Here is a 26484-nt window from a genome sequence, read left to right as displayed (position 1 = left end):
CTGATAACACATGAGTCATGCTCTCAACGTTAACAAACTATAGACTCTAGTTATTCATCACCACGGATGAACCAGACAATAACCGTCCTATAATCGTTTTCAATCTGTCGGAATAATCCTAAATGTCTGACAGCTCATCGACTGTTAATACATCTTCGGCTGCCATCTAATGGACAGAATGAGCAATCTGGTTTCAGCTCATGAAGGAGTTTGGCAAACACAACAGAAAATTCAATCACAAATTTATTTACTACATGCATTTACATGGTATTACAGGGTATTTTTTTTATACTTTGACATGAAGCTTTGAAAATGTAATGATAAATTGGGCTAAAAAGATAAAAGTAGTGATATTAAAGTACTCAAGTTTTAGTGTTATGGCATATTTTCATGACGAATAGTGCTAAAATTAGAAATGTATTGGTGTGTGTGTGTGTGTGTGTTTACTTGCTTGTCAATCATTTCTGGGCTCCATTAGCTAAACGTTAATATATTATTAATAATACAACAACCCACAAAAATATCAACTATAAAAACAATATGATAAAACACATCAGATAAAAAGGAGCATTGGTAGTAACAAAATGAAGCTATACAGTTACATATAATGCAGTTCTACCAGAGTATTGAAAACAGTCTGGTGCACTGGATAGAGCAAAAGCAGTTCATATATACAGTGCAAAAAGTGCTACAGTGGTTTCATTATGCTAGCTGGTGCGTTATAAATAAGCTAAAATATCACACTATACCCACTGAAGTCATCATAATTATACTGAAAGCATTGTACAGTTTCTTAATATTATGATAAATTCCATAAACTTTTGTCTGATGGCTGTTTCCTATTTAATATTGATTTTACATTTGAGATACACTATTATGTTTTTTTCTTTCTGAATACAGACACATATGAAATGTGGATTTGAAAACAAGTTTTAACAAAAGTAACAGGAGCATGGTGGTGAGAGTAAGTGGAGAATGACTTTAAAACAAGAAAATATAGTAAAAAAGGAAACATCATACAAATCAGTTATACTCACGGTGTTATCACTGCATATTCTTAATTGTATAGGCACAGGAAAAGTATTCAAAACATCCAGAGAAATACACAAAACAGTCCAGTGTATAATATCCAATTCTACCTCTGCAGTGTGCATACAGAAATGCAACTCCCTCTCAGCTTGATGCCATTAAAATATAATTTCCATAGCTGAAGCAGCATTTGAGTTGCCTCAGAGCGGAGATGTATCATTTTGAAGAAATGATTGGGCATGCACCTGAAATGATTTATGCCATTTATTGCTTTGCCAGCATTCTGTCCAGTTAGCAAAATACAGTGTAAGCTATTCCAGTGTTTCTTGAAATATTGTCAGTGTTGAACTTGTTGCATTTCCACTATCAGATGCTAAGAGCTGTCAGTGTTTCTACGTTTTCATTTCCAGTGATTTGTTTACTTATCCAGTCTTATCTTCCAGTGAATCTGCTGAAATTACTATGACTTCATTTTAGGAATGATAATAAGGCTTTCTGTGTGATAGTATGCACATGCATACACATTTAATGTAACAGTTCGATGTTTAATTCAATGTCACAATTGAGAAAGAAACACTGCACAGCATTTCCTTCTCTGTGCAGTGTTTAGTCAGATGTTGCATGAGGAGACAGCAGACAGTCTAGTCGACTGCAGCAGCCTCAAACACAATGCTCCACTGTAGAGACCCAGGATTTGCTAGTGTGCACTACTGAGGTATATATTCAGTGCAAGTTGCAACCATTCACTGAAGCCTTCAGCAGAAGTCGATGATATTCTCTCCAGTGTATAAAACGTGTTTTTGTTTTCTGTTGACACTGGTTTCAGTGTACATACAGATTCACTGAATTGAAAAAAGCGACAAAAATGTGTGAGAGTCAACTAAAGTATCTTAGCCTGGGCTTCATTTAGAAACTTGAATTCTGTTAAAAAGTTAGTATGGCTTGTATTGAGTATAGACTTGGTGATCATCAATTAAATGAGTTTAAAACTCATGGACTCAATTAACAGCGACACAACATAGTCGTCAATTACAGTGATCGAAAACATTTTCAGTGACAGAAAAAGAAATCCAGTGACCACAGCAAAAAGAGATGCATAGACATATGGAGGGGATTGCAGTAGGGAATGTGGTATAGCTTGTTCTGTATCAATATCTTTAAAAAATAATGTACAATAATGAAACAAAACCATATCCCATCACAACAGCGTACAAATGGAACCACAAACTGAAAATGTGGTGTATTGTAATGGCCCTGGGACACATCGTCTTCCTTCTCACACACAGCTGCTTTGAATGAGAAAATGGTAGTCAGAGTATGATGAGGTTTCTCCTTCAGTGGCACAGCTCACTTCACTCTGTCAACGGAAAGCAAGAGGAGATAAAAGTCATTGGCAGCAATTGACAACAGAGGAACCACGCAGCGTCTACAGCCTCAGAAAGCTTGTCATACTTTGGCGGCCAAGTTTACTCACAGACAGAGAGACACGGAAGAGATAGGTGACGTCCTGGAAGGACAACAAGGGCACCGACCACAGGTGATGAGTCCCCTAAGAGAAATGTATAAAGAATGTAATGAGTCCTTAAGTCATTTGCAGAAAGTCACTCTTGGGAAAATAGGTTTTGATGAATGATAATTCTACTTTCACATACAAGTGGTACAAAATGACCACAAAAAAGGAAATCTGTTTTGTTTATATGATGAATCACGATCAACATTATGTACCTTTGTTGATGAACTCTGTCCACCATAGAGCTCTGTCTCTGTGTGGTTGGTGCATAAACGTCCCTTGGTGGCTCCACATTGTCGTACCCACACGCTGTTCGTGGACCTGCAATAATTAATTATGCTTTATCTGGGGGCTACAGTTGAAAGGTTGTTTTTTGTATTTTGGATCTGGTATTTACTGACAATTTACTAATATTATTTTAATATAATTTGGAACTTATTTTAGGGAAAAGTCAAATGCACATTTTTGCATGTTCAGCTGAGTCTCGGTCAAGCTAGTTCAGAAATTAATTCAAATTAATTAATTGGAAGTGTACCAATTAAAGCCTGTCTCTATTTTACAGATACTTAATGCCAAATGATATGGCTTTTTAAAGGGAACCTCTTTGGACATTATTAGGGATTTACAGAGCCGTAAAGTAAAGCAATGCATGTAGATAGTGTGGTGTTTGTATACTCACATCATGTGCAAAGTTATATGTGATTTGGAGGAATTTCTGTTTCCATGGAGTGACACTGTATAGCTAGAGTCGACATAAATAGAATCAGCATTAAGCATTCAAAGTGTAATTGTGTAAAAGGCAAACATACAGAGAAGTGACAAGAGAAAGAAAGACTGCATTTTTAATTTGTCACCCATAATGTCAACTCAAGACTAGTGCAACTTTTAATTATATACCTGCAGCTTTCAGGTGTGGAGCAATTTTGTGCTGAGATCTCTTGGTTTGTCTCCACGATATGTAGACTAGTCAGAGAGGGAGCTGACCTTCCTCCTGCAAAAGGAAGAAAAGCTGCACTGTGAGCGCCGAACCCATACTGTAGCATTCTGTTGTACAGTATGTAGATAAGCTTTGTTTGCTGTTGTCAAACACATGGCTTTACTGTGTTTGCATACTGCATATTATATGGGTGAAGAAAGTGCCGTGTCTGGGCCGTGTTTGTGGATTTACCCTTTGTGTGTAGGCTGCGCTGTCTGCGTGGCACAGGCGGCTGACCTGGAGTCAGGCGGTTGGTAGCTCCCATTTCGCCCAGGTCTGTGGTTGCTGGTCTTTTGGACTTGGCAAAGTACAAAGGTGCTGAGGTGTGACTCAGACGGTTTCTACGGTTGTCTTTGTCCATTGGTCTGGACTTGGCCTTCTTATTAATGGGTCCTGGTGTGGGAACTGAGATGCCTGAATCTAGAGAAGGAAGACAATTAACCTGCTTTGAAGACAAACGTACACTACAGTGAAACATCTCATGTCTATTTACTTACCTGGTGTGGATTGGTTGTTACTCAATGTCACAACTGTAGCTGATTGGTTGTTTATGGCTGTAGTTGAACAGCAAGCTGCAGGATTCGTGAGAAATGAAATAGAAGGATCAGATCTATGTAAAATATGCTTACATTGTATATGCCCTGAGGGAGCTTGGTTATTACTGTGCTTTTCAAAACTCCACTGACCTGGTGAAGGGGTGCTGGACAATGGAGTATAGGAACCTTTGCGTGAGGATCCCAGTGCAGCTCTGGACCTGCACCAAGCAGATGGCAGTACAGGAGGTCAAGAGCATGCGTTAGGTAGAATAATGATACATGTAAAACCGAGTTGATTTTATAGTGTTTAGATACGTGACTCACGATCTCCTTTCAGACAATAAAAAAGAAACACCCAACTAAGCAATCGTAGATAAGACAGAAAGAGTAGATCAGAAAATGAAACAAGGAAGTAGCAAGAAAGGCAGGTGTTGAACACGTACCATGGGCAGACAGGTGGACAGAAAGATACAGAGGCAGTGAAGATGGGCATCCAAGAGATGTAGAGAACACAGGAAGGAACATAGCTACAGAAAGCAGGAACAGATTATATAGAAAGAAGTTAAGGGAGAAGAGGAACATTGATTTCTTCACTTTAAAGCTTAAGTGTCTTTCTCCCTTAAAGGCACATACCCATCTTTCTCTGTGACGTCCCCTCTATGGTGAAGAGTCAACACATAAAGGACGGACATGGAAATGACACTGTTGAGAGAGAAATAAAGATCATGGCACTGCTGCACGCAGAGGAAGCAGAATTTTTCGTTTACCCACCACTCCCTCCCCAAACACATTTTATTCAGTCTAACCTGAAGGCCATGACAATGACCAGTGCCAGGATGGTTCCCTGCATGAACCTCTGGCTGATGCAGCCTTGATCTGGAGCCGAATTCTGCAATAAAGAAACACAGATTACATTAAAGTTGTAAATCCTACTGTTCACTTATAACACTGGTAAAATACATCATTATCATCACAGACCTTGCTTCCAGGTTTGACTGTCTTCTTCCTGAGTGGGCCACTTCCTGTTCTGCTGAAATAACTCCCTGATTGGCTACATGGACAACAAAAACAAAAGGAATCTATGAATTATTTTCCAATCATACAAGATTATCTCTGTCAATGTGTAACACCTGCCTTGAAGCCCAAATTTCAGGCGACTTCTGCGCATTGCTCTCACCTGACAGTGCCTCCACTCACAGTGCTCTTCATGCTGTCGAGACGACGCAGCTTGGCCAGTTTGCGGCTCCAGCGCTCCAGTTCGTCTATACGAGTCTCCAAGTTGTCTGTCAGCTTACATAGCTCCTTCACCGCTCCCACGTTCTCCATGAAGATACGGTCCTTTGAAATAAGAGGGAGAGCTGTGAGTGTGTATGGAAGTGATGTCTGTGTGCGCTGTTTGTTGATGTGTTGTCATTACCTTGTTGACCACTAACAGCTTGGGGATAGTTTCTCCATTGGCGAACACCACATCTCCCCCCTCCCTCACTGCTTCAGGCAAGATTTGCTGAACGTCTTGAGCGATCACTCCTGCAGGAGGATACAACAGATGCTGAAGTGAATACAAGCAGCGAAAGCATGACGGATGCACAGATAAGAGGACACGCTGGCATAACATTGCACATGGAGCAAAAGACAGATCAAATATTAAAGTAATCATCTCGAAGATTTTCATTTAAATGAATGTCTGTTAAGTCACTATCTTATGCCGAATGAGGTAACACAACTGAGCCTATGGCCCATGGATGAAAGCCCTGCAGTATTACGAACTGTATGTCTGTGGCGACACAAGTGACAGTCTTTGGGAAATGAAATCCAGAAACAAATCTGCAATTACTGCTTCTCGTAATAGGTGCCACCAAAGAGATCTTTGAGATGTAACATGTGACATTACGACGATAACATGATGTACAGTGTACAAAGAAATGGAGATGATGGAGGCAAACATTTAATTGTGTTATTTATGAAGTTGTTACCAGTATCTGCAGTGTTCTCTATGCCCACGGAGGCAGCAAACTCAGGCTTGAATTGATAATGGACCAGCCTCATCTGAGAAATCCGTTTCAAATTGTCGGTAGTGTTGACCTACACACAGACAGAATGACAATGATGTCCATGCAGATGGTATGACAACAAAATGTTCATGTTGCAGATGAAAATGCTTGGATCAAGTACAATGAAAAGACAAAACCTAGAGTTAAACTGCACAGTCAGCTGTGCTGAGAATTGGAATTTGGATGATGATACATGATGACAAGCACACGAGGCACACAATGGCACACTGACAGTTTGGAAACACACGCACAGCACTAAATGCCCAACACACACTCATATACATACACACAGAGTGTCATCCTGACCTCCTGGACATTTTCTTTGGCCCTGATGTCAGACGGGTGTACCACTGAGCCCATGACCTTCAGGTTGCCATGAATAACAAGGGCTTCGTCCGGCCGGTCGGTGTTGATGCCGACTCTCCCGTGGTGGTAGACTGAGTCTGACAGCTGGCCACGCTGCCACAGCACCTCGCTGTCATTTTCAAACTGGCCTGGGTTGGATGCCTGTAATAGAGAGACAAAGAAGACGGTGCACAGACTAAAAGACTTTCTAAAATATATGCCAAGAAAAGATCCAAATAATTATAGTATAGAAATATTATCATTATTTGGAATAGTTCGACATTCTGGAGAATTTGAATAATACTCTTCCAGACAAGCAGTAGAGACTCCAGGAGGTGCTCTGCACTGCTCCCACTTAAGAATTGGTCTAACACATCACGCCCCCGTAAGACAAGTGAGCATTAGAGGTGCTGGTAAGCAGAATTTGTTGATTTTGTTTTGTTGGACAGAGAAGGACATAAGGCAAGAAAGCAAATAGGGATATTTCCCAAAATATGTCTTGTGTAAATTCCTTAAACACAAGCCTAAAATCTAAAGGCTTGACCTTACATTACATCTTAAAGCTTAGTCAGTGTTTATATTCACTGAATAATCAAAATTATTCACCAAATTGTGGTCTCATGTCAGCCATGTGGCTTAAAGTAAATAATTGTGTAGCTCTAATACTTCTTTAGTTTAGGCACTTAACTTTACACTGTAATTCCATGTTTTACACATCTGGGGTAAGAACAATGCCATTGCTGTCCAGTGAAAACCATTTATCTCCATCTTTCTTTCTTTTGATCAACTGTTAGGTCAGATGTTGATTCATGGGTTATGAAAATTATCTTAAACAAGGTTTGTTTTTCTGCTCACAAAAGGTTGAAGGTTGAAGTTTGGCAGATACACGGTTTTCACAACACAGCTTACTGTGTATATTGGAGCATACAGTTGGTGTGCTGGGAATTACAACTACGGAGATAAAAGGAGGAAAGACAGGCAATGGAGAAGATGCTGAGATACATTCACAAGGGATATGATTGTTGTAGGAGGTAGACAGACATGGCCAGACGTTACCCTGACGATGATCCTCTCAGACGCTTGAGCAGCCACAGTGTAGCTCTGACTGTGGGACTGAACTTGCAGCGCTACCACCAACATGAAATACCTGTAAGGACAAAAACATCAGGAGTAGATGTGAGTCCTGGAGCTTTGACAGGATCAATATGATCATGTTTACATGTGATGGCACGTCTTTCACCTCTGGTCAGGGTTTGGTTTGCCCTTCTTTCTCATGTTATTTGCTGTGGTCTCGCTGAAGTGGAGCCGCCCCACTGTGACCTTTGTGACCTGCTCTGAGGGCAGGGTGATCCTGGGAGAAAAAAAAAATAGATTATGAAAAAATCCTCCTTCTGCAGCTCTATACTGATTCGGGAACCTGTCCTTTAAAGTGTTCAGACTCACAGCACTGGCTTAAAGGGTCTCTTGCTGCGGTCAGACTGTGACTGCTCCACACTGATAGACTGATTCACTGCCTCCACCTGGCAATCAAGAGAGACATAAAATATAAACTAAATACCGTAGAGCTAATTATCTGTCAAGATGACGTCATGTTCACTATTTTGCCTCTGCGCACCTTTACTCCGTTGAGTTTGAGATAGAAGCAGTCGATGGGCTGCAGGCCGTCACTTGTCTTGATGTACTTGGGATCTCCCAGCATGCCTACATATACTGTGACCTGGAAATGATTCTTCTTCTGGCAAACAAAAGCATCATCAGCCAAGGAGAAGTTGAAGCCCTTGTCAGCATCAACACGGTAGGTTGGCATTGGACTAAAGACAAGGAAAGAGATTGTGACACATGAATAATGTGAATAAGAAGCTTGCATTTGTTGTTAGAAAAGTGGAAAAACTGCTGCATACTGCAGAGTTCTAAACCATCACCAGGGGGAGACTCTTGACTATATCACAGGGGGCTTCCATATGATTTTAGGTCCAAGCCCTCAGAGAAATACACAAGTGGACGGAGCATATTTAATGCATGTAATTTAGTAAATAGAAGGACAATACTTAATATATGTGAGGAGCTTAGATGGAGATGTTGACTGACACCCCAACTATTTTCTTGTAATTCTAAAAAAAGTCACTTTTAAATGTTTCCTCTTTGTTAGAGACCCCTGCATCTCAATTTTGCTATTTGTTTTGCCATTACTTTATAACACTGAGGACTGAGATTGTCCGAAAGGCTTAATAAATCTAATGGAAAACCAATGAAAACCTGCTGTGCCTTACGTAGGTGTAGTGTGATGAAAGTTGTGATGGACAACCAGCTGGTTTTGATATCATATCTGAAAGCTTTTGTGAGTTGATTTTAACCTTCCTCCCTATACTTTTTTTTTATTTTGGCATTGCAAAAGCACAAGTAGGTGTACACTAATTTCTCCCTTCACCCCCTCCTAACGTTGTCTTTCTAAGCCGAAACCCTGCACTCGTTCACTCCCCCGCACAGCTCACCTCTGAGGAATTCGTAGACCTTTGCAACCCTGCTATTCCTTTGCCACTCCCGCTGTATACTTTGTTGAATTATTATTTGACCAATTATAACTTCTTTCATTTTTGGCTCACTGCAGAGTGCTTTCAGCTCTTTCTTCTCCCAAAATAAAGACCTCATGACGTACAGATACGCCAGAATAAATTCCACCCACAGCTCTTTGCAGTTAACGTCATACAGCGTTGTCCACTTGTTCTGCTGGTGGGGCTGCCACTTGATGCACTGATAGTTTGGGTCCAGGTAGGAGTTGTCTGCATCCTGCATTAAACCTGTGACAAACAGATCAGCAATTAAAACGAGTCAGTGGAATGCTAAGAATGTCTGCAACTGTACTGTAAAAGTGTTTATCTGTGCAAAAGTTAAAGGGTTAGTAAGAGCAGGTGAGCATCAGGTAGAGAAGGTCAGGAAGAGAAGAAAGATGCCTGCCTACCTGGTTCTTGTTTGATGATACCTGTGAGGATTTGGCAATTGAGGGTGCTGTTGGGCGAGTCAGAGTGCTTCCTCTTCTTAGCCTGGTGAGCGGGGATGCTGCTGTGTGAGGAAATGGAAACACCGTCAGAAGTTGCACATATTTGTGCTCCTTCCCATCATTGCTTGTGCTGGACAGAACAACTCCCTCCAGTATAACTCACTCCTGCCCCTGAGGATGCTGCAGTAGCTGATGGAGCATCTGAGTCTGCTGCATGTCTCCACTTCCGCTTGTAGCTGCACCAATGGAATACTGTGATATCATGGGCTCAGGCTTCAGGTACATGTCCCGATGCATGCTGGGATAGTGCCCGTGTGGTGGAAGGGGTGGCGTTGGAGTCATGTGACACATGTTCTCTGGTGTCATGGTCCTGATCATGTGAGGATCTAAAAGACACAACGAGGAAGGAGCATATCTACATGATATTTCTAAATACACTTGATCACACACATGCTGCAGCTTTTTTTCTCCTCAATATTGATCTTTCTGTCTGCATTTCAGACTGCAGTTTATTCTACTTCCCTCTAAACTTAGCGAAATGTTTTCCATTGTTTCAAACTGGAGAACTGGAGGGATGCCCATCAGATAACACTCTTCCACACCTTCTTACTAATGGGCGAGAACAACACACGTGTGAGGGGCAAGAAGTACATGACTTTGAGTACCTTTGATGTTCAACTTATATGTTGAAACAAGCCAAACATATGCTGGTTCATTCTTTGTCGAAACACTTGAAATCAAAGATTATAAAGCTGAGTTCAGACATTTTATGTAGTTGATCAAATCGATTTTCCAGACAAATGATGAAAACTGTTGATTATAAATGACAGATACATGCATTTAATATATTGATTGGTTTACACATGAACTTGTTCTTGTCTTTGCGCTCTGTTCAAATACAAAGTGATGAGTAACAGATATTGATTTGACCACACATGTAACCCACATACACCTTGAATGAATCAGGGGCTTCCTCTAACTCTGTGTCTGAATGCAGTCTACAGATGAAAGCACCATTTCTGTCTGTTATATGTTCTCTTTTGTGTGTGCTGTTTGTCAAATTCCTTCCACACATTTTTGAGAAAATAAAGAGGTTCAGGAGAAAAAAATGTGCCACTTACCATTCACCTGCTGAGGAGAGTACGGCTCTGAGCTGGAGTCTGGAGGGGACTCAGGTAGTGTCCTAAAAAAACACAAGGCAGCAGATGGTATATTCACAAAAACAGTAACGTTTGACATTCAAATCGTAAAAATCCTTTCAAAAATACCATGCTTGAAGTTGGGACGACCTCCCTCGTATTTCCTTCTTATTTTCTAAACTGCCATTATATTAAATGGAGAAACTCTCCTTTGGGATCAGAGTGTACACGTTCTTTACACAAGATTGTGCGCGTCAGGATTTTTTTGCAGGATGTAATTTGACTCTTGCTCTCTGACTGTTATCAGCCTCCCTCCCCCTCTTGACCAGCTAGTGTTTTACTTGTACAAATGAAGCTAAATCTAGTATTGATTAAATAATGGGCCTGTAGTAGGGTGTGTATGGTTTCATTGCATGCTTTAAAAAAATACAGTCTCATTTGCTGCAACGTCTGCCTGATTTCATGTTTAAAAGGAGAGTTGTGGGAGAATCTTGACCATCTCTTGAACATACCTATTGTACCAGCTCATTCTATGCTTTATCCTTTTTGTACCTCTATCCATCTAACTCTGTGGTATTGTGCTTACCCTGGAGCGTAGTGGCCCCTGTGCTCAGGCTTGACGTGTGCCTGCTGTTGCTGCGGCTGGTGTTGGTGTTGCTGCTGCTGCTGCTGTCCCAGGCAGAGGTAGTTGTGTCGGAGGCCCAGGGATGGACCTGTTGGGTAGGCGTTCTGACAGTTAGGAGGCCCAGGCGGAGGGGCTCCTTGGCGCAGTGGAATAGGAGGGCTCACACCACACACCAACCCCCCAGAGGAGGACACTCCTGGCTGGGGAGATGAGTAATTTGGTCCTGGGGTGCTGTGGACCTCTGAGAAACAGCTGGGAGAAAGAAGAAGAAAAAAGGGATTAGCCTTATCTGAAAAAACAAATTCCTTTGTAACAACATGATCTGATTCGGTTGGTGCATGTTGTTTTGACGTTGCTGGGTTGGTTTGGAGTCCCTACTGACATGTCAGTGCTATCGTCCTCCTTGCTGATGTACTCTTCCAGGATACTGGTGTCAATGTTGGCTGGCTCCAGAGAACTGATAATATCATGACCTGTGGTGAAGGGAGGGTCGGGAACACAGACGGGAGATGGAGAGCATCTGGGAATTAGCAATGGGAATCTCTCAGCAACAATAGCTCTAGATTTCAACACTAGCTTGTAAGACAATCTATCTATCAAATAACTGATTATTAACTCGGTTTGTTTATCATTTATAGCTTTTTCTGCATACACATAATTAAGATGATGTAAAAAAAAAAAAAGAGCTGTATTTGATTTCTGAGAAGTTAAGATTAAGGATACAGGAGTGACCAACAATCTAAATATGTGTTAGTAGTAAACATTACAGATCACATACTGGTGATTCAGTGTCTCTAATATCTGACACATATAGACTGGAATGGCTCTGGTTCAAAGTCACTATTTTGTACCTCAGCTGCCTTTCCCCATAAAAAAGAACCACAGTTAACATAATTAACAATAATCATAAATTACTAACAGGTACTAAACTTTTATCTCAATTTTCTTTGTTCACTACAATTGACATCATGAAGACGAACTAATACTTAGAGACTTTCTCATGTGTGGCGTAATTTAAAATAGTTTTATAATAATGATATAGCATATATATTAGTTATTTCATAATTGTTCCCTAATTCCCTCTTACTTCACCCCAGGGTCATTTTCACCCTTTGATAGCCAAAGCCTCACAAATCCCAAACACATGACCCCACTTAATCTTTAAAACACCAACATGCAGAACAAGGACTTGCTTATGCATATATTTAGAAAAGAGTAAATCACTTTATATAAACAGACTTTCCCTGTTGCTTCCATTCAACGTAAATGTTACATGAGAGAAAGATGCATTTTCTTTAAAGCTGTCACTAGTTGTCCCAGACTGCAGATGCTGAAACAGATTGAGTGAGGGAGGAGAGGGGGTAGTAGGATGGAGGGGGTGACGCAGAGGGTAAGGATCTGGTATATAGTTATATAGTGGGTGGGCAGGCAACCCCAGTCTTTCTCTATTCCTTTCTCTCTCTCACACACACACACACACACACACACACACACACACTTTCTCTGATAGATTAAGCAGCTACTCAGTTGAGAATGCAAGGAATTTTTGTGTTAGCAATGGAAAAAATTCTCCTTTTCCCTCTTTTTTGTATGCCACTAATGCTTCACTCTTCATCAAAAACGCAACTGAATTGTCACAGTTCCTCTCCTAACCCTCTCCACCCATTACTGTTTAACACAAATGATTAAATGGACCATATCATCTCTGCACTAATATGTCCTTTGTCCCATCCGCACAGAGTTGATGGCATAAACATCATCATTTGACAACTTTCAATCATTAAATCCACAAACCAAACCAAGAACACCCCAACTTGTATTGTTTAACATTGTAGATCCCCACATTGCCATGTTTTTAGAGAAAACTATCATGTTTGCACTGACTGGCTTTCTTCTCTGTAAAGAAGCAGATGGTTAATGTCTCTTAATACGTGCCAGTGCAAGGGGAGAAAAGCAGGATGGTTCCCCTTAAATAAGATCCAGATGTGCACCCCACCCAAATAGGCAGTAAATTTAAGCTGGCAGGCCTGATAACGAAAAATAGAGAGATGGACTGAGAGGGGAGGGTATGGAGGTTGAGGAGAGCGGGGGCAAGACGGAGAGAAGTTTGATGTTCAAGGATTGAATGATAGAGGGAAAAACCTCCAGGGCTGCAATCAAGTGTCCAAGACAAGTCCAAGACCGAGCGCAGTTGAGTTCAAGTCAAGAATGGCAGAAGTTCAAGACCTTGATCGAATATCAAGTTCTCTCCCAAGACCCATTTATGTATTTTCAATATCTTTTAATCTGGCAAAGTAAGACATAGCTATACTTGGAAATACATTCTGTCAACAGCTCCAAATACAGATGTACTATCAGGCTGAGCCCTTTTAGGGTAATTTGTGATTTTGGTCAAATCACATACATTGACTTGAGTATACAGCTGGAAATAACAGACATTTAAACATTTGAATTACTTAAATCTGCAATAACAGATTGTTTTTTGGCCACTTGGGGGCAGCGGAAACAAATTGTGAACACAGAACGGACATATGACCCCTTTTGAGTTGTAACGGTTTCTTATTTGCACATTTAGAAGTTAGGGAGGAATATCATCATTCATTTGGAGTTGCGTTTCTGTCTACCTGATGAATGTAGGGTCAAAAGCCACTTCATTTTAGCTCTGATTTTGGTCTCTACCAACTCTATTTGCAGCACAGATAAACAATAAGCGGAAACTCGCTATAAAGCTCTGTCAAGCCGAGAGGACCTGCAGATTCGAGTGACACTTTTGACAAAACCATTGTCACATTGTTTTAACATTGCCATTTGATACATTGTTAAATCAAGAAATATTGATAATAATGATGATTTAATTAGATGCACTTAACCTATAGTATAGGGCCTGCTGCTGCTATTATTTATATTAGTTATATTACTGAAAAATAGTGAGCTGAAAAAAGCACAGTTAGTTAAGTTGATCCCTGTGTGGAGGCAAAGGTAACATTGAAAGGATAAAATGAACACGTGTACAGTTCATAGGGTGAATGAATATCAGACTACACTGTGGAAGTAGGATTTCAATGGTGAGTTAAAATCACATGTGCGCTGGACAGATGTGTTACAAAAAACAAAAAAACATAAAAATACATGGCCTACCAAACCTACAAAGCCAAAGCATTACAATAACATTTGTTCTAAGTCTTTCAGAACTTTGCAGCTGATGTTCATGTTCACTGAGAACAGATTCAGTACGTTTGTTGCTTCTTGAAGAAACTTTCGCCGAGGGATGCACCAATGCGATGCGGACATCGGGCCCATACTGACTCAAACAGCTGGATTGGTGAAAATGGGGCTGATCTAATTTACTCAATTATATGTTTACATTGTTACAGAGGAAAGCAATGTTTAAGTCAAGCCTGATCCCAGTCACTTCCATTCAGTGAGGCATTCTTCAATTAAACATTGCTATCGGATCGGTACTCGGTATCAGGCGATACCCAAAGCTGCCAGGTATCGGTATCGGGACGGAAGTCGGATCAGTGCATCCCTACTTTCACCACTTTTGACACAAGTGGATTTCTGTCTTTACAGTGTGACATGTCACATTTGTTATGATTACAGGAAAGTTATGGGTCACGCTGTCATTAATGCTATTCTATTCTGTGTCGGTAAAGAATAATAGAAACATAAATTAAGTAATTGTGACCTCCAAATCACTGAATCAGTTAAGTTTAAATCACTGTGATCTGGATGTGTAAATTGCCCCGCCCTCTTTGTTTTTCTCTGTCCAGCTGTGTTCAACAAGGAACAGTGAAATGATTGTCAGTCCAACTTCGATACAGACTGGCCTTTTGAGAGATTAGGGGCTGAGAGGGGAGTGTGTGTGTGTGTATGTATGCCTGATAGCATAAGTGTGTTTGTTTGTGTGTGTGTGAGAGTGTGTTATGCCACCATTTCAATGCCTGGGTTGTCAGCAGAGTAATAATCTAAAATGAACACACAGAGGACCAAGTGTGTGAGTGAGGATTTGACTTATATCGTCAATCAGATGCACAGCATTTCATTTTCCTTACATAGTTCTTTTTTTAAAAGTAGTGTACAATGTAATTATCCTCCTGTAGAGTTGTGTAAACTATTATTAAGGCCACAGACAGGTAAGAAAACAGATTTAAGGGAACATAAAAATTGAACAAAACTAGATTTTAGACTGATGTTTTGCCTCCAAATGAGATTTGTAAGCACTCACATATGTGTGTTAATAATTAAACACCTTCAGAGGAGGAACAAAGTCCATCTGATTATCAAACATTTAGAACTGAATGAACTTGGCTGCACACCCACAACACAGATACAGCCAGTGAATACACTTTTTAAGAGAATTAATCAATTTACATACTAAACTAATAATTTAAAAAAGTTTTGCAACCACATTAAAATGGATGTTTGTAAAATCACTCAAGTTTTTGAGTTTTAGTTGAAGTAAATTAACAGGTATTTCCTGTATATCAATGGACTTTTGGAGATAATTATCACAAAAATCAACTAAAAGTAACCTGACGGATCTTAGTGATGTCAATATAATCAATGTAAACGAGCAAACAATCTCTCAGTTGTTCTACAAGATGCACACAATGCAGGGATTGTGCCTACAAAGTACAATTCAACACACATACAGACACAAATAGTAAATGAAAGGAAAGGAAATGTGTCAAATCTACACCAGAAAGTGTTAGAGAGCTCTGACTTTTAGCCTGAGAGTTACAGACCTTCTCAATTTGTTTACAAGACAGAGTTACTGGTAAAAGAGTAAAGAGCATCACTATGACATTATTCAAGAAGTGAATACAAATAGAAAGCCCCTCATCGGGCAGGAAATAAATCACAGCTAAAGAGAAGCAGAGCGGACAGAGCGGCAGAGTACCTGCGCGTAGCCAAAGCATGTTGATGTCCTTGAGATGAAAGCACCTGAAACAGAAGATGAGAAGAACAATTCCTCTCTAATTTTTCACATGTTTCCCTACTCGAGCTGAAAGACTTTCTTCACTAGACCTGAGAGCCACAGATCAGGGTAACAAATGTGTGTGTGTGTGTGTGTGTGTGTGTGTGTGTGTGTGTGTGTGCGCGCGTGCATGCCTATGTGTAAAAGCATATGTGTGCGATGTGTGAGAAAGGCTCGTAGAGTGTTATAATGAGGATTATTCCCCAGTCATGAGAAAAGGCTGTACCAGGCTACCACACACAGCCCTTGTCGCACACAAGCACTGGGTGCACCGGTGGACCTGGCTCAGGAGATTACAGGAGTGACAAGGCTGAGACCGGGACACGAAGACAGGCTGTAAAAAAAAAAAAGAAAAAAAGAAACGCTGCTAATGTGAGGTCCAGTTTGAGGGCCAGCACTCAACAGACTTACAGAGCATGGCGGGAGAGAGAGACGATGTAAGCAGATGAAGACATCAAGGAGGAAAAAGAAGAGGAGGGAATAAAGGAAGAAGAGGCAAAATGTAGAATAAGAAGATGTAGAGCGACACGAAGAAGCAGAAGATGAGGAAAAATTGGCAAATAACCTCAAACTGATAATGCTCGGAATTAATTGAGGCAGTCCAATGAATAATCTCATGAAGATGAATAAAAACTGTGGCTTTTCAGACAGAGCAACTCTGATAAACACCTGCAGTCATCATGGCTGTGTTTGAGTTACATATGTCTGTGACAATGACTAATAATATAAAGAATTCAGGATGCAAACAAACATTCCCTTGCATGTTTTTTTCCCCATAACAGCCTCTCTTGACGTTATTACAAACACACACACACACACACACACACACACACACACACACACACACACATAAACACAAAAAGTGAATTAATCTCTTGTCCAGGTCAACCACAAACAACATGCACCGGCTGAGGATTACTCAGTTGGCAGTCAGGACTGACGGGAGAGAGGCACAACAATGAATAATAAAACCTATTCGTAAGCACCGTAAGCCTGACTGCTCAAAAACAATACATTCCCCGAGCTGCAGTTCACTGCTAAACCTGTAAATCAGAGGAACCGTCCAAACTTCGCTCCGTTTCACACAGGTTTTCCAAGATGGACGACAGCCATCCCATCCATGATTCACAACTTCTGTGGGAGTGCAGCAGGATGATATAGTAACACGTGTGATGAGTTGTTCATCTTTTAAGGACAAAATGGAGTAAGAACGTCATTAAATCACCTTTTGACTCAAACGGTTACAAGGTGGACATGCTCACAGTTTGATTTCTGGCGCATCCAGTTTAATAACAGTATCTATCTACTAAGTTCATTTCATGTTGAAGGGTTTTCCTTCACATTAGCAGCGTGATTCTGTGGATGGCAATGTTCACCACTGTCGGTCCAGACAACTAGTTGAAACACGGTTCGCTGCCCACCCTTGGGTCCATTATCCAATAGGTTTGAAATCCTCTTTAACCAATTATCCTATGAAAATTGTACACATGTTCTAGGTTGACTATATATGTGTTTGCTTTTTGTCTTCGTCGAGTGTGAATCTAATGAAGACACAGTAGAGTCAAAATGCTCAAACTATTTGCACTACAGGCTGCAAATCTACTCTGGCCCCCTTTTTTCCCCCTTGGAATATGTTGACAACTATTGGATGGATTGCCGTGAAATTTGGCACAAACATTCATGTTCCCCAGAGGATGAATCCTAATGACTTTAATGATTCCCTGACGTTTCCATCTAGTGCCACTATGAGATAAATATCTTGGAGGCTACTGGATGGATTGTCATAAAAAAAACATTCATGCTCTCCTGAGGATGAATCCAAACAGCTTAAGTGATCCTCTAGCGCCACCATCAGGTCAATTCTTTCTCCAGTACTTGTGAGTATGTTGAGTATGTTCGCATTCTGACTACACCTAAAAACAAATAACTGATCAGTCGACAGGAAATTAAACAGCAGCTACTTGGACAATGGTTAAGAGTCATTTTTTGTAGCAAAACTGCCAAACTACATTGGTTGCAGCTTCTAAATTGTGAGGATGTACTGGTATCTTTGTGCAGTCTTATGTCTGCTGGATCCACATTACTTGCATGGGCAAAAACTATTTGTGTGCATACGTAATCTTGAGAACACGGTACATGAACGATTCAATTCCAATGCGTTTTGTCTTCAGGACATGCTGAAAATGCAGCACAGGCAGTGTGGGTCACCGTTTATTCAAGTCTTTTAGGATGGGGCATTACTTGAAATCAACACAACACAACAGCAATGAATGTCATTATTTTATGTGCAAACTCTGTGCGTGTGTGAGCGACTGTTTGTTGTCTAAGTGAGTCAGAGAGGAGAAGGTCAAGATTTGGGGGAGGTTTGTGGTTTAACTGGGTTTCTCTCAACAGGTCAGTCTCTCTCCACCCTGAGTCTGCATTATCTCACCTCCTCACCCTGTCTGCTCACTGTCACTCTAATGGAATCAGAGAGAGCGAGCGCCTGGGGAAGGCCAAATACTTGAGGAGAAACACCAGTCTCACCTCATTGTGTTTTAACAGCCACCAGGGCTATGCCAGGAATGTACACTGTGCATTAGTGTGAATGTATACATATTTCACTAATCCTATAAAAACACAGTTTAGCAGTGCCAAAATCCATTATAGTGCTGTGCGTGTGTGCTTCTGAGTGAGTGTGTGTCATAAAGATAAAGGGCAAGATGAAGACGGACACTAATTATCTAATATATAAAACTGAAGGCTTACTTTTTGTCACAAATTAAAATTCAAGGACTTTTACCCAAAAGGCCTGAGTCCAAGATCTGAGAGAGATATAGAGTTTGATATCACTACGGTTAGTTAAGAGAAAGAGCAAGTTAAATTGGAAACTAAGCATCTAAGGCGGCACCTACTGTATACTTCTCATGGACAAGTTGACATTTTAGTCCAAGCAAAAGTGGCTGAAATAAAGCCAAAGTAAGAACATCGCTCTTACTCCCAAAGCAAGAATGTAAACACACTAAATTCCTGTCAGAGTGGCAAGGAACATCTGACAGTCATAGTGGGCTGTGTATATTCAAGTCAACACTTTGTGTATACTATAATCAAGTGTTAAGTCTCTCCACGGATAACTTATTATACATAAACCACAGTATGTGTTTTATGTGCACTTGACTTCTGGAACATTTGACATTAAGTTTCTTTGAGAAAAACACATTAGTAAGAAGTGAATTCTGTGGCAAGCTGTAAATCACAGAGCAGAGTGAAAAAAACTCTTCAAACAAATGTGACAAAATGTAATTGTCTTGCCCGAGATCGATGAAACTTAGACCGAATAGGACCGAATAGGGTTCACAATGTCATGAATATTCTCAAATTACTTCAATGCAATTCAGTGAAGATCTTCAAGTCACACAACTATGATGTAGTAAAACAAAAGGTTGGTAAATTAGCGATGTAGCACAGAAGAACCCAACAAACTCTTTTAGTATACGTTGAACTACAATTTTAATAATCCCAAGTCATAGTATATAATAATCAAGTTGATATTATGGGGATAAACATACATTTGTGCTTTTCTGAACTATTTAAGGTTGTTTGCCTTACGATGAGCAACACTACATCACTGGTTGAAATCCCATTGCTCATGTCTGTCTCTAACGCACACATTGTGCCACAGCACCCTTGCAAAACACACCATTTATCTTGACTTGAATTCCTCCACCCTTCCAACCCTCAACCCCACCCTCCTCCACCTCGTTTTGTCTTAGGATTCCCCGTTTAACTTGATCTGTTACCCATCAGCAGCACTTTTGCTCCCCTCACCCGTTAAACCTCCTGCCTTCTTTCATTTTTGTTTTTTGTTTTTAAGATGGACAGCCAAGAAGAAAAGTTTCAGTGAAAAACAGAGTGCAGTGCACAATGTTTAGGAAACGTTCACCTAAAAGCCACACATCATAAGATCACTTGCAAATATTATCGCAATTATTTTTGTGACGTTAACCACCTGCCACGTGTAGTGCATCAGAGAAGCACTGAAGTTAAACTATACATACGATACATTAATTAACTGCATTTGATAAGAGCTGATACTTAAACACATTTTGTTTTTTCAATTACTAAAACAAATTATTAAGAAGTCAAAGTGGTTGTAAAAGTACAACAAAAAACCCTCTTTTTCCGTTTTACTATCAATTGTCTGTACATTGATTTAATACTGAACTGTGTTAATGAATATAATACAAAAATAAGACATTCCTACCTTCAAAAAATCTCTGTAACGCTTCTGTTTCATCTACCACGTCCATCCTAGCAGGTCCCACATAAAAAATCCATCCATTAAAGTCTCCCCTTGTCCGAACCAAATCAATTCGGATCGGGGAAACTTTCAAACACACATCACGGAATCCAGATTATATTCTTAGTGACGACTTCTTGTTTTAGTTCACATAAATCCAACGCTTCATGCGGAGAACGTCTTTCCCCTGTTCAGCAACTTGGCACTGGGTTGACGTCTCTCAGCCAAACGCCTCCAGTGACGCTACAACACAGGGCTATAACTTTAAAACTATAGTCGTAGGTGTTTGTTAATTAAGGTGCCAACAAAAATCCATATAAGAACAACGTTGAAATAATCGCCTTCAGGCGCACCTTCATTTCAGCTACAACAAGCTTCATAATAAACTGGCAAAAAAAAACACAAGTCTGAAGAAAAATCGACAGAAAAATACAAGTATTTCCAAAAAAAAAAAAAGAAAATGTGAAACGTAAAAGCTGTCTTAACTTGACCAGAAGTCCCTTCTGTTGCTTCTCTTCCTCCTTCGCCTCTCTCTCTCAGACAGGATGTGTGCAGCTCACATCGGAGGAGAGCAGCGGGGCAGGTGAATGATGTGAAGCTGCTGCAAATATCAACGTACAAAAACAAAGAGTTAACGTATAAGGACGCGTGTGTCTGTCATACTCCACATTTGGTTTATAGTTCTGTATCTTTAGTTCATGGAACATTGTTTTTTAACTCATGTAAAGACCTCTATGAAAAAGAAAACTGAGTGTTCAACGATTATGATAATCAGACAAATGGCTGAAGTTTGCTGGTTCAAGAATTAGAGTTTGTTGCTTTTCTTTTTCATACAGGCTAAATTAAATTTGAAATTTGGTCTGTGATGGGCTTTTTTAATATTTAGCAATCGATAATCTTATCCATATTTAAATGGATTGTTAGTTGCAGACCTAAACCTATATTGCATGAGACATATGGCTTGATATTTGAAATAAACATATTTTTCCTAAAAGCAGGGACACTCTAAATGTTTCTTTTTTTTTTGAAATTGTGAAATTGAGCTTTATCTCTCCTCTGTTGCTCCTCCTGAAGTTTCTCCCTATTTCCTCTTAAGTTTTTGTATATTGAGTTGTTTTTAATTATATTCTAATAGAGGCTATGGATTTTAAAGCCTTCTGACGCAAATTTGCAATATTATAAAAATGAAATGAATGTGACTTTGTGTTAACTTTATGAAAAGACTTTAGCATAATACAAACAGCATGCAGTTAGGTCAGGCCTGAGGACACTTTGAAAGAAAAGCTTCCAACACACTTGATCTAATGGGCTGTCAAATTCAGTTTTACCCCTATACCTGATTCATGGTCCTAGAAAATAAATATTTGTCTCTCTCCCTGATCTAGCAGCGCAAAAACATTTGATCTAAAGTGTTTTAGTGATTTAAAGACTTCCATGCAGCCTTTATAAATTCCATCTTAAGCAAACATACAGTAACAGGGGTGTTCTGTGTCCAGGCTTCCCAAGGGGAGGACTTGAGGGAATGATCCATTTCTCTCAACCTTATCAGCTGCATCCCCCCCTTATAACAATGCCACTGTGTGCAGCCCACGCAGCCTTGACGCCCCCCCCCCCCCCTTTGCCCACATGTGAGATGCTGCTGTGTTGTCTTGTTCCCCCACAGCTGGAGCATCTCCCTCTACAGCCCCTCCACCCCTCTGCTTTTCCTCTATTCAGCCCAGACAACGCCTCCGTTCTTTTAGCCACACTATGCAGATTGTTTCAGAGGACAAGCAAGAAAGAGAAACAGATAGAGGCTGCAGGGGACAATGAAACAGCTGGCTATACTAAAGCAGTTCATTTTGTCATTCTATATTTCTTATCTCATATAGCGAACTGAATGTGTGTGTGGATGTGTGTGAGTGTGTCCACTTGTAGCCTACTACTCTTGCATGTTGTGTGGATATAAAGCCAGTGAACAAAGGCACATTAATGGGACTCACCTATTTCGGACAAAAAGCAGGTCAAGGTTAAATGTTACATGTTAGGATTAAGTTTGGGGGTTTGTTGAAGGTTGTGGTTTGGCATGGGGAGAATAAATGTAGGTATACATCAACATATTGATAATTTTGTTATCATAAATATGTTAGCAGACATGGAGCAACATTAGCAATCATTTTCATTCACCTGTCAAAATAAATATTGACTCTCCTTTTTGCTCTGGTCTCCACCAACTGCTGAGAAAACGTTCAGCCTCTTTAGCTTCTAGCTACATGCTTCACTATGCTCACCAGCTAAGCTAGCTTAGTTGCTAACTTTATCTGCCATTTGATAGTGAGCATGTAGTGCATCGTAGCTTTATTATTATTATTTACTGAAAACAGCTGCCTGCTGCTGCTGGAGGTGGATAAGAGTGGGTTTTTAACAGTTAGATTGAACTAAGAGGTGTGTAAACTATAGTTACCTGCAGTTATTAATACCTTGCAGTGATTAAAAGGTTACACTGACTAGACATCCTGAGCAGCCTGCCAGCCAATCAGAAATGAGATGAAGTTAATTGCCAACGTTAAAAGAAAGTCGTGGTGCACGTGCTTGCCCAGTTGACAGATTATCAGGACTTTATACACTTCAGTCTGTCTTTGCGTTAGCGAGTATTTTAACCACACATTTATCCTGTTATTTGACCAAGCTGTTGTAGTTCATCTTCCAGCCAGTAGGCCGAGACGTTTCATCGTTTTAGTAGAAAGTGAACGAGCTGAGGAAAAATCAAAATGGCGATGCCCGGAGAAGGTAGGTGGACGCGTTGCCATAGTTACTGTAGACACGCATTTAAGCTAACAAGCTAGCGTTACATCAGACCGCTAAATATGCAATTCATATTATTTACATCCACTTTAAAGATAACTGGTGTCAATGCTCTTACTTTGGTACATTGTGTTAATTCAAAGCTGTGAAGAAATTGAGATAACTTTTTAAATTGCGTTTCTGTCTCTCTGTCTGTCTCTCTCTCTCTCTCTCTCTCTCTCCCTCTCTCTCCCTCTCTCTCTCTGTCTCTCTCTCCCTCTCTAGGAAGAGCAATCACAGTAGTATCCTTTTCATGTCATTCAACTGAGTAACGCAGCGTCTAAAAAGGACATCCTCTCTCTGTCACTGACTGATGATAACCGACAACACCTGAACTCTACCCAGCTGCTTGGTGCTTTCCGGATATATCTCTGTTTGATCATTCTGCTGAACCTCAAGGTTATTCTGGATTATTGCCGTGGTGAGAGAACAGAGCCACATATTTCTGCATACAACACATGTATACTTGATTGCATTATCATATATTATTGCTTACCATCCATTCCCAAGAGCATATTATAGTTTTCAAGGTTCCTGAAATGGAGCGACATATACTCAAGTCAGACTTCCCAGCAGCTTTCAAATGTGTCCTGACTGAGTCTTAATTTAAGAGCAACCTTTCTAATGCAGTCAAAATAACTCTGACGTGATTTTGTCTGGTTTGTCTTAGGAATTACATTTTATAACAACATGGTGTATAAATGCAAGACACATGGAAGAGATACCAAACCATCCACTCTTAAAATCATCACCTTGCAGCAATAACACAGTGTTGACTAAAGATATAGACGATTTTTCACTGTAATTTGACTCCACTGAGTCTCTGCATGTGTGATTTTGTCAAGTGTTAAAACAAGTGGTGAGCAAGAGCTGCCTGTATGTTGACAAATAACGTCTATTAATCTAAAAACCTGTGATATGCGTATGACATATCCCGAGCATGGGTCAAGCTCCTGAAACACTGGATCCAACATTTCCCATAATACAAGTAACCGCATCATTTGTCATTTCTTTCAAACTGCCTGCCTCCAGTTTGTAAAGCACACTTTCGGTGAAAACAATACATTCAACAGTAACTGACATCCCTCTTCCACCGTCTTGGACCCTGTCTGCAGGTGTGAGGGACCGGAGGGCGATTCAGGGCCTTGTTCGTTATAACCTCATTCTGACTTGGCTCCTCATCGATGTCATCATTTATTCTCTGTGGTTTAGCTGTATTCCCGGCTCTCAACGCTTTGGCCAGGTCAGTTCTCCTCTCGTTCGTTTGTATCACAGACAGTTTATATTAAACCTCACCAGCCATGATGGATGGCCTCATCAGATTATGTGACATTTCAGAACACAACCGGCTTTTTTTTGACAGTTGCATGTCAGCATAAATGATGGACATGTTACAATATCTGGTGTCATACATAGACAACATGCTTCATTATCGTATGAAGAGAGTGGCCTACAATATAGTCTCCATTTATTTTGATTGGCAACATATGTCTTTGTAATTAGCATCTCAGACGTATGTTTTGATATACCTGAACGCACTCAGCTTTTCTTTTGTTCACGCTTTTGTCCACGAATGAAGCCCTGGTTCCCTTTAGGACTTGTTTGAATAATTGATATGTGTGTCATTCATTTAAGTGATACTTTATACCTTCTACGACGTGGTCACAGCCTCAATTTTTACTCCCAAGATAGATCCAAGGACAATAATCCAATTTCCCTTTCTGAAAAGATGGATATTGTTTATTCAGGTGGCCGATGGCCGACATGCATTCATAAAGCAATGTGAATGAAGAGCTAAACTACACCTGCAGTCATTTGCAAGATTGATTTTGAACAACTGAACATTGTTTCACACACTTCTCTGTCATTCATGTGCTTTAAGTTGTTCAGGTGTAGTTGAATAACAGATCTGTTTTTGCTCTTTTTTGTGTGTTTCAGTGACGATTGAAGAAGCCTTCTCTCCAGCGTTATGCTTTGTGCTATTTATACTAAACATACCACATTAATACGCTTCATATATGTTCATCTTGGCTCCAGTAGAGGGCAGAATTGTTTTGATTAAGATTTGAAGTGTTCGTGGCAACACTGATTTTATTACTAAGAAAAGGAACATTTTCTTATTCCATGTCTTCCATTTTTAGGAATTGAATGAGTCAACAACTTAGGTTAACTGGAGTTGGCTATACATGCAAATGACCTTACAATATTCCTATTCATCTATAAAGTTGCTTTCAGAGTACCTGACCCAGATTGGTTTAGAATGAATGTTGTAGTTTGGCTTAATCTTTTCATTGCAGCCTATAAATATCTGATGTCAGATCAGCACTGATCCCCTGCACTTTATTCCTTCAGGTAAAGATCTCTATTGGTCATTTCCAACCCCACATTCGTCAAACAGCCGATTTCTCAGCACTTACAGCTCAAGTTAATGATCACACAGAATGGCGAGGTTTCCAAAGTAACCACATTCAAAACAAATCACATTTCAGAGTGCCTGCGCTTGAGCAACAGCCGAGCACACACTTGTGCATGTCTCTGAATGTAAGTCAAACCAATTTGTGTGCAAGCACAATCATTCAGGTGGTTGTTCACATACAGTAATATACCCAGAAGAGGGCAACAGCATTATCTTAATGATTTTCTTTGTAGGGACAGCTCACTACAGCTGGACAAAGACTGGTCATTCTTACCAGCAGCCAGTGACATTGAAACCTGGGCAGTGTTCCACAGTGTTGCTCTTCTTTCACCTGTTGAATCCAACTGTTTTAGACCAGCTACTGCTTTGCTGCTCAAACGGAAACCTGCTCAAATAAAATGATCCCACAACTCAATAGCTTGCGTATAAAATGTATCGAGGGCTATACATTTGTAATTGCATTTGTAAATCATAAACAGCATTTTTTACAACCATAAATGTCACCTAAGGTCATTTAAGGTCTTCTTAGGGTAATGGTGCTTTACAGCGGTGGTTCCCTTAGGGTCGTGATCTGTCAAAGGGTCCCAAGATAAATCCGAGGTTCACAAGATGATTAAAAATTTAAAAAAATATATATATATATTTTCTGTTACACAAAAGACTATTTTCCTCATTCTGCTGTAATTTTAGATTTTTTTTTCTTGCAATATATATTTAAAAACAAATCTTAAATCCTTCAAATCACACTGTCTCAGGAGGAAAAAAACGTTTTGGTT

At 40.1% G+C, this 26484-nt stretch overlaps 1 protein-coding gene across 6 annotated transcripts; it reads right to left on the bottom strand.

Annotated features, from left to right (window-relative positions):
* Window positions 1-225: 225 nt before the first annotated feature.
* On the bottom strand, window positions 226-21055 carry myrf (myelin regulatory factor). 6 transcript variants are annotated; one of them, XM_031861683.1, is made up of 27 exons: window positions 20434-21055; window positions 11592-11682; window positions 11171-11461; window positions 10567-10628; window positions 9609-9831; window positions 9407-9507; window positions 9131-9245; window positions 8063-8258; window positions 7891-7967; window positions 7688-7798; window positions 7489-7594; window positions 6409-6609; window positions 6025-6133; window positions 5469-5578; window positions 5229-5389; window positions 5030-5102; window positions 4858-4940; window positions 4685-4753; window positions 4495-4578; window positions 4202-4269; window positions 4013-4087; window positions 3708-3935; window positions 3437-3530; window positions 3219-3281; window positions 2755-2860; window positions 2504-2578; window positions 226-2386 (listed from the first exon to the last, which is right to left on the bottom strand). In XM_031861683.1, the coding sequence occupies exons 1-27, from the start codon at window positions 20477-20479 to the stop codon at window positions 2306-2308; spliced, it is 3099 nt and encodes a 1032-aa protein (XP_031717543.1). In that variant the 5' UTR covers window positions 20480-21055; the 3' UTR covers window positions 226-2305. The 6 variants fall into 6 exon arrangements, with proteins under 6 accessions (XP_031717543.1, XP_031717571.1, XP_031717560.1 ...); XM_031861711.1 differs by having other exon boundaries at window positions 9428-9507; XM_031861700.1 differs by having other exon boundaries at window positions 7504-7594; window positions 9407-9504.
* Window positions 21056-26484: the final 5429 nt, after the last annotated feature.

This window comes from Anarrhichthys ocellatus, unplaced genomic scaffold (assembly GCF_004355925.1).
Source record: "Anarrhichthys ocellatus isolate YVR2014 unplaced genomic scaffold, GSC_Weel_1.0 scaffold2, whole genome shotgun sequence".
Lineage (NCBI taxonomy): Eukaryota > Metazoa > Chordata > Actinopteri > Perciformes > Anarhichadidae > Anarrhichthys > Anarrhichthys ocellatus.
The sequence above is the reverse complement of the archived record's forward strand: the minus strand, read 5'-3'. Positions and strand labels throughout refer to the sequence as shown.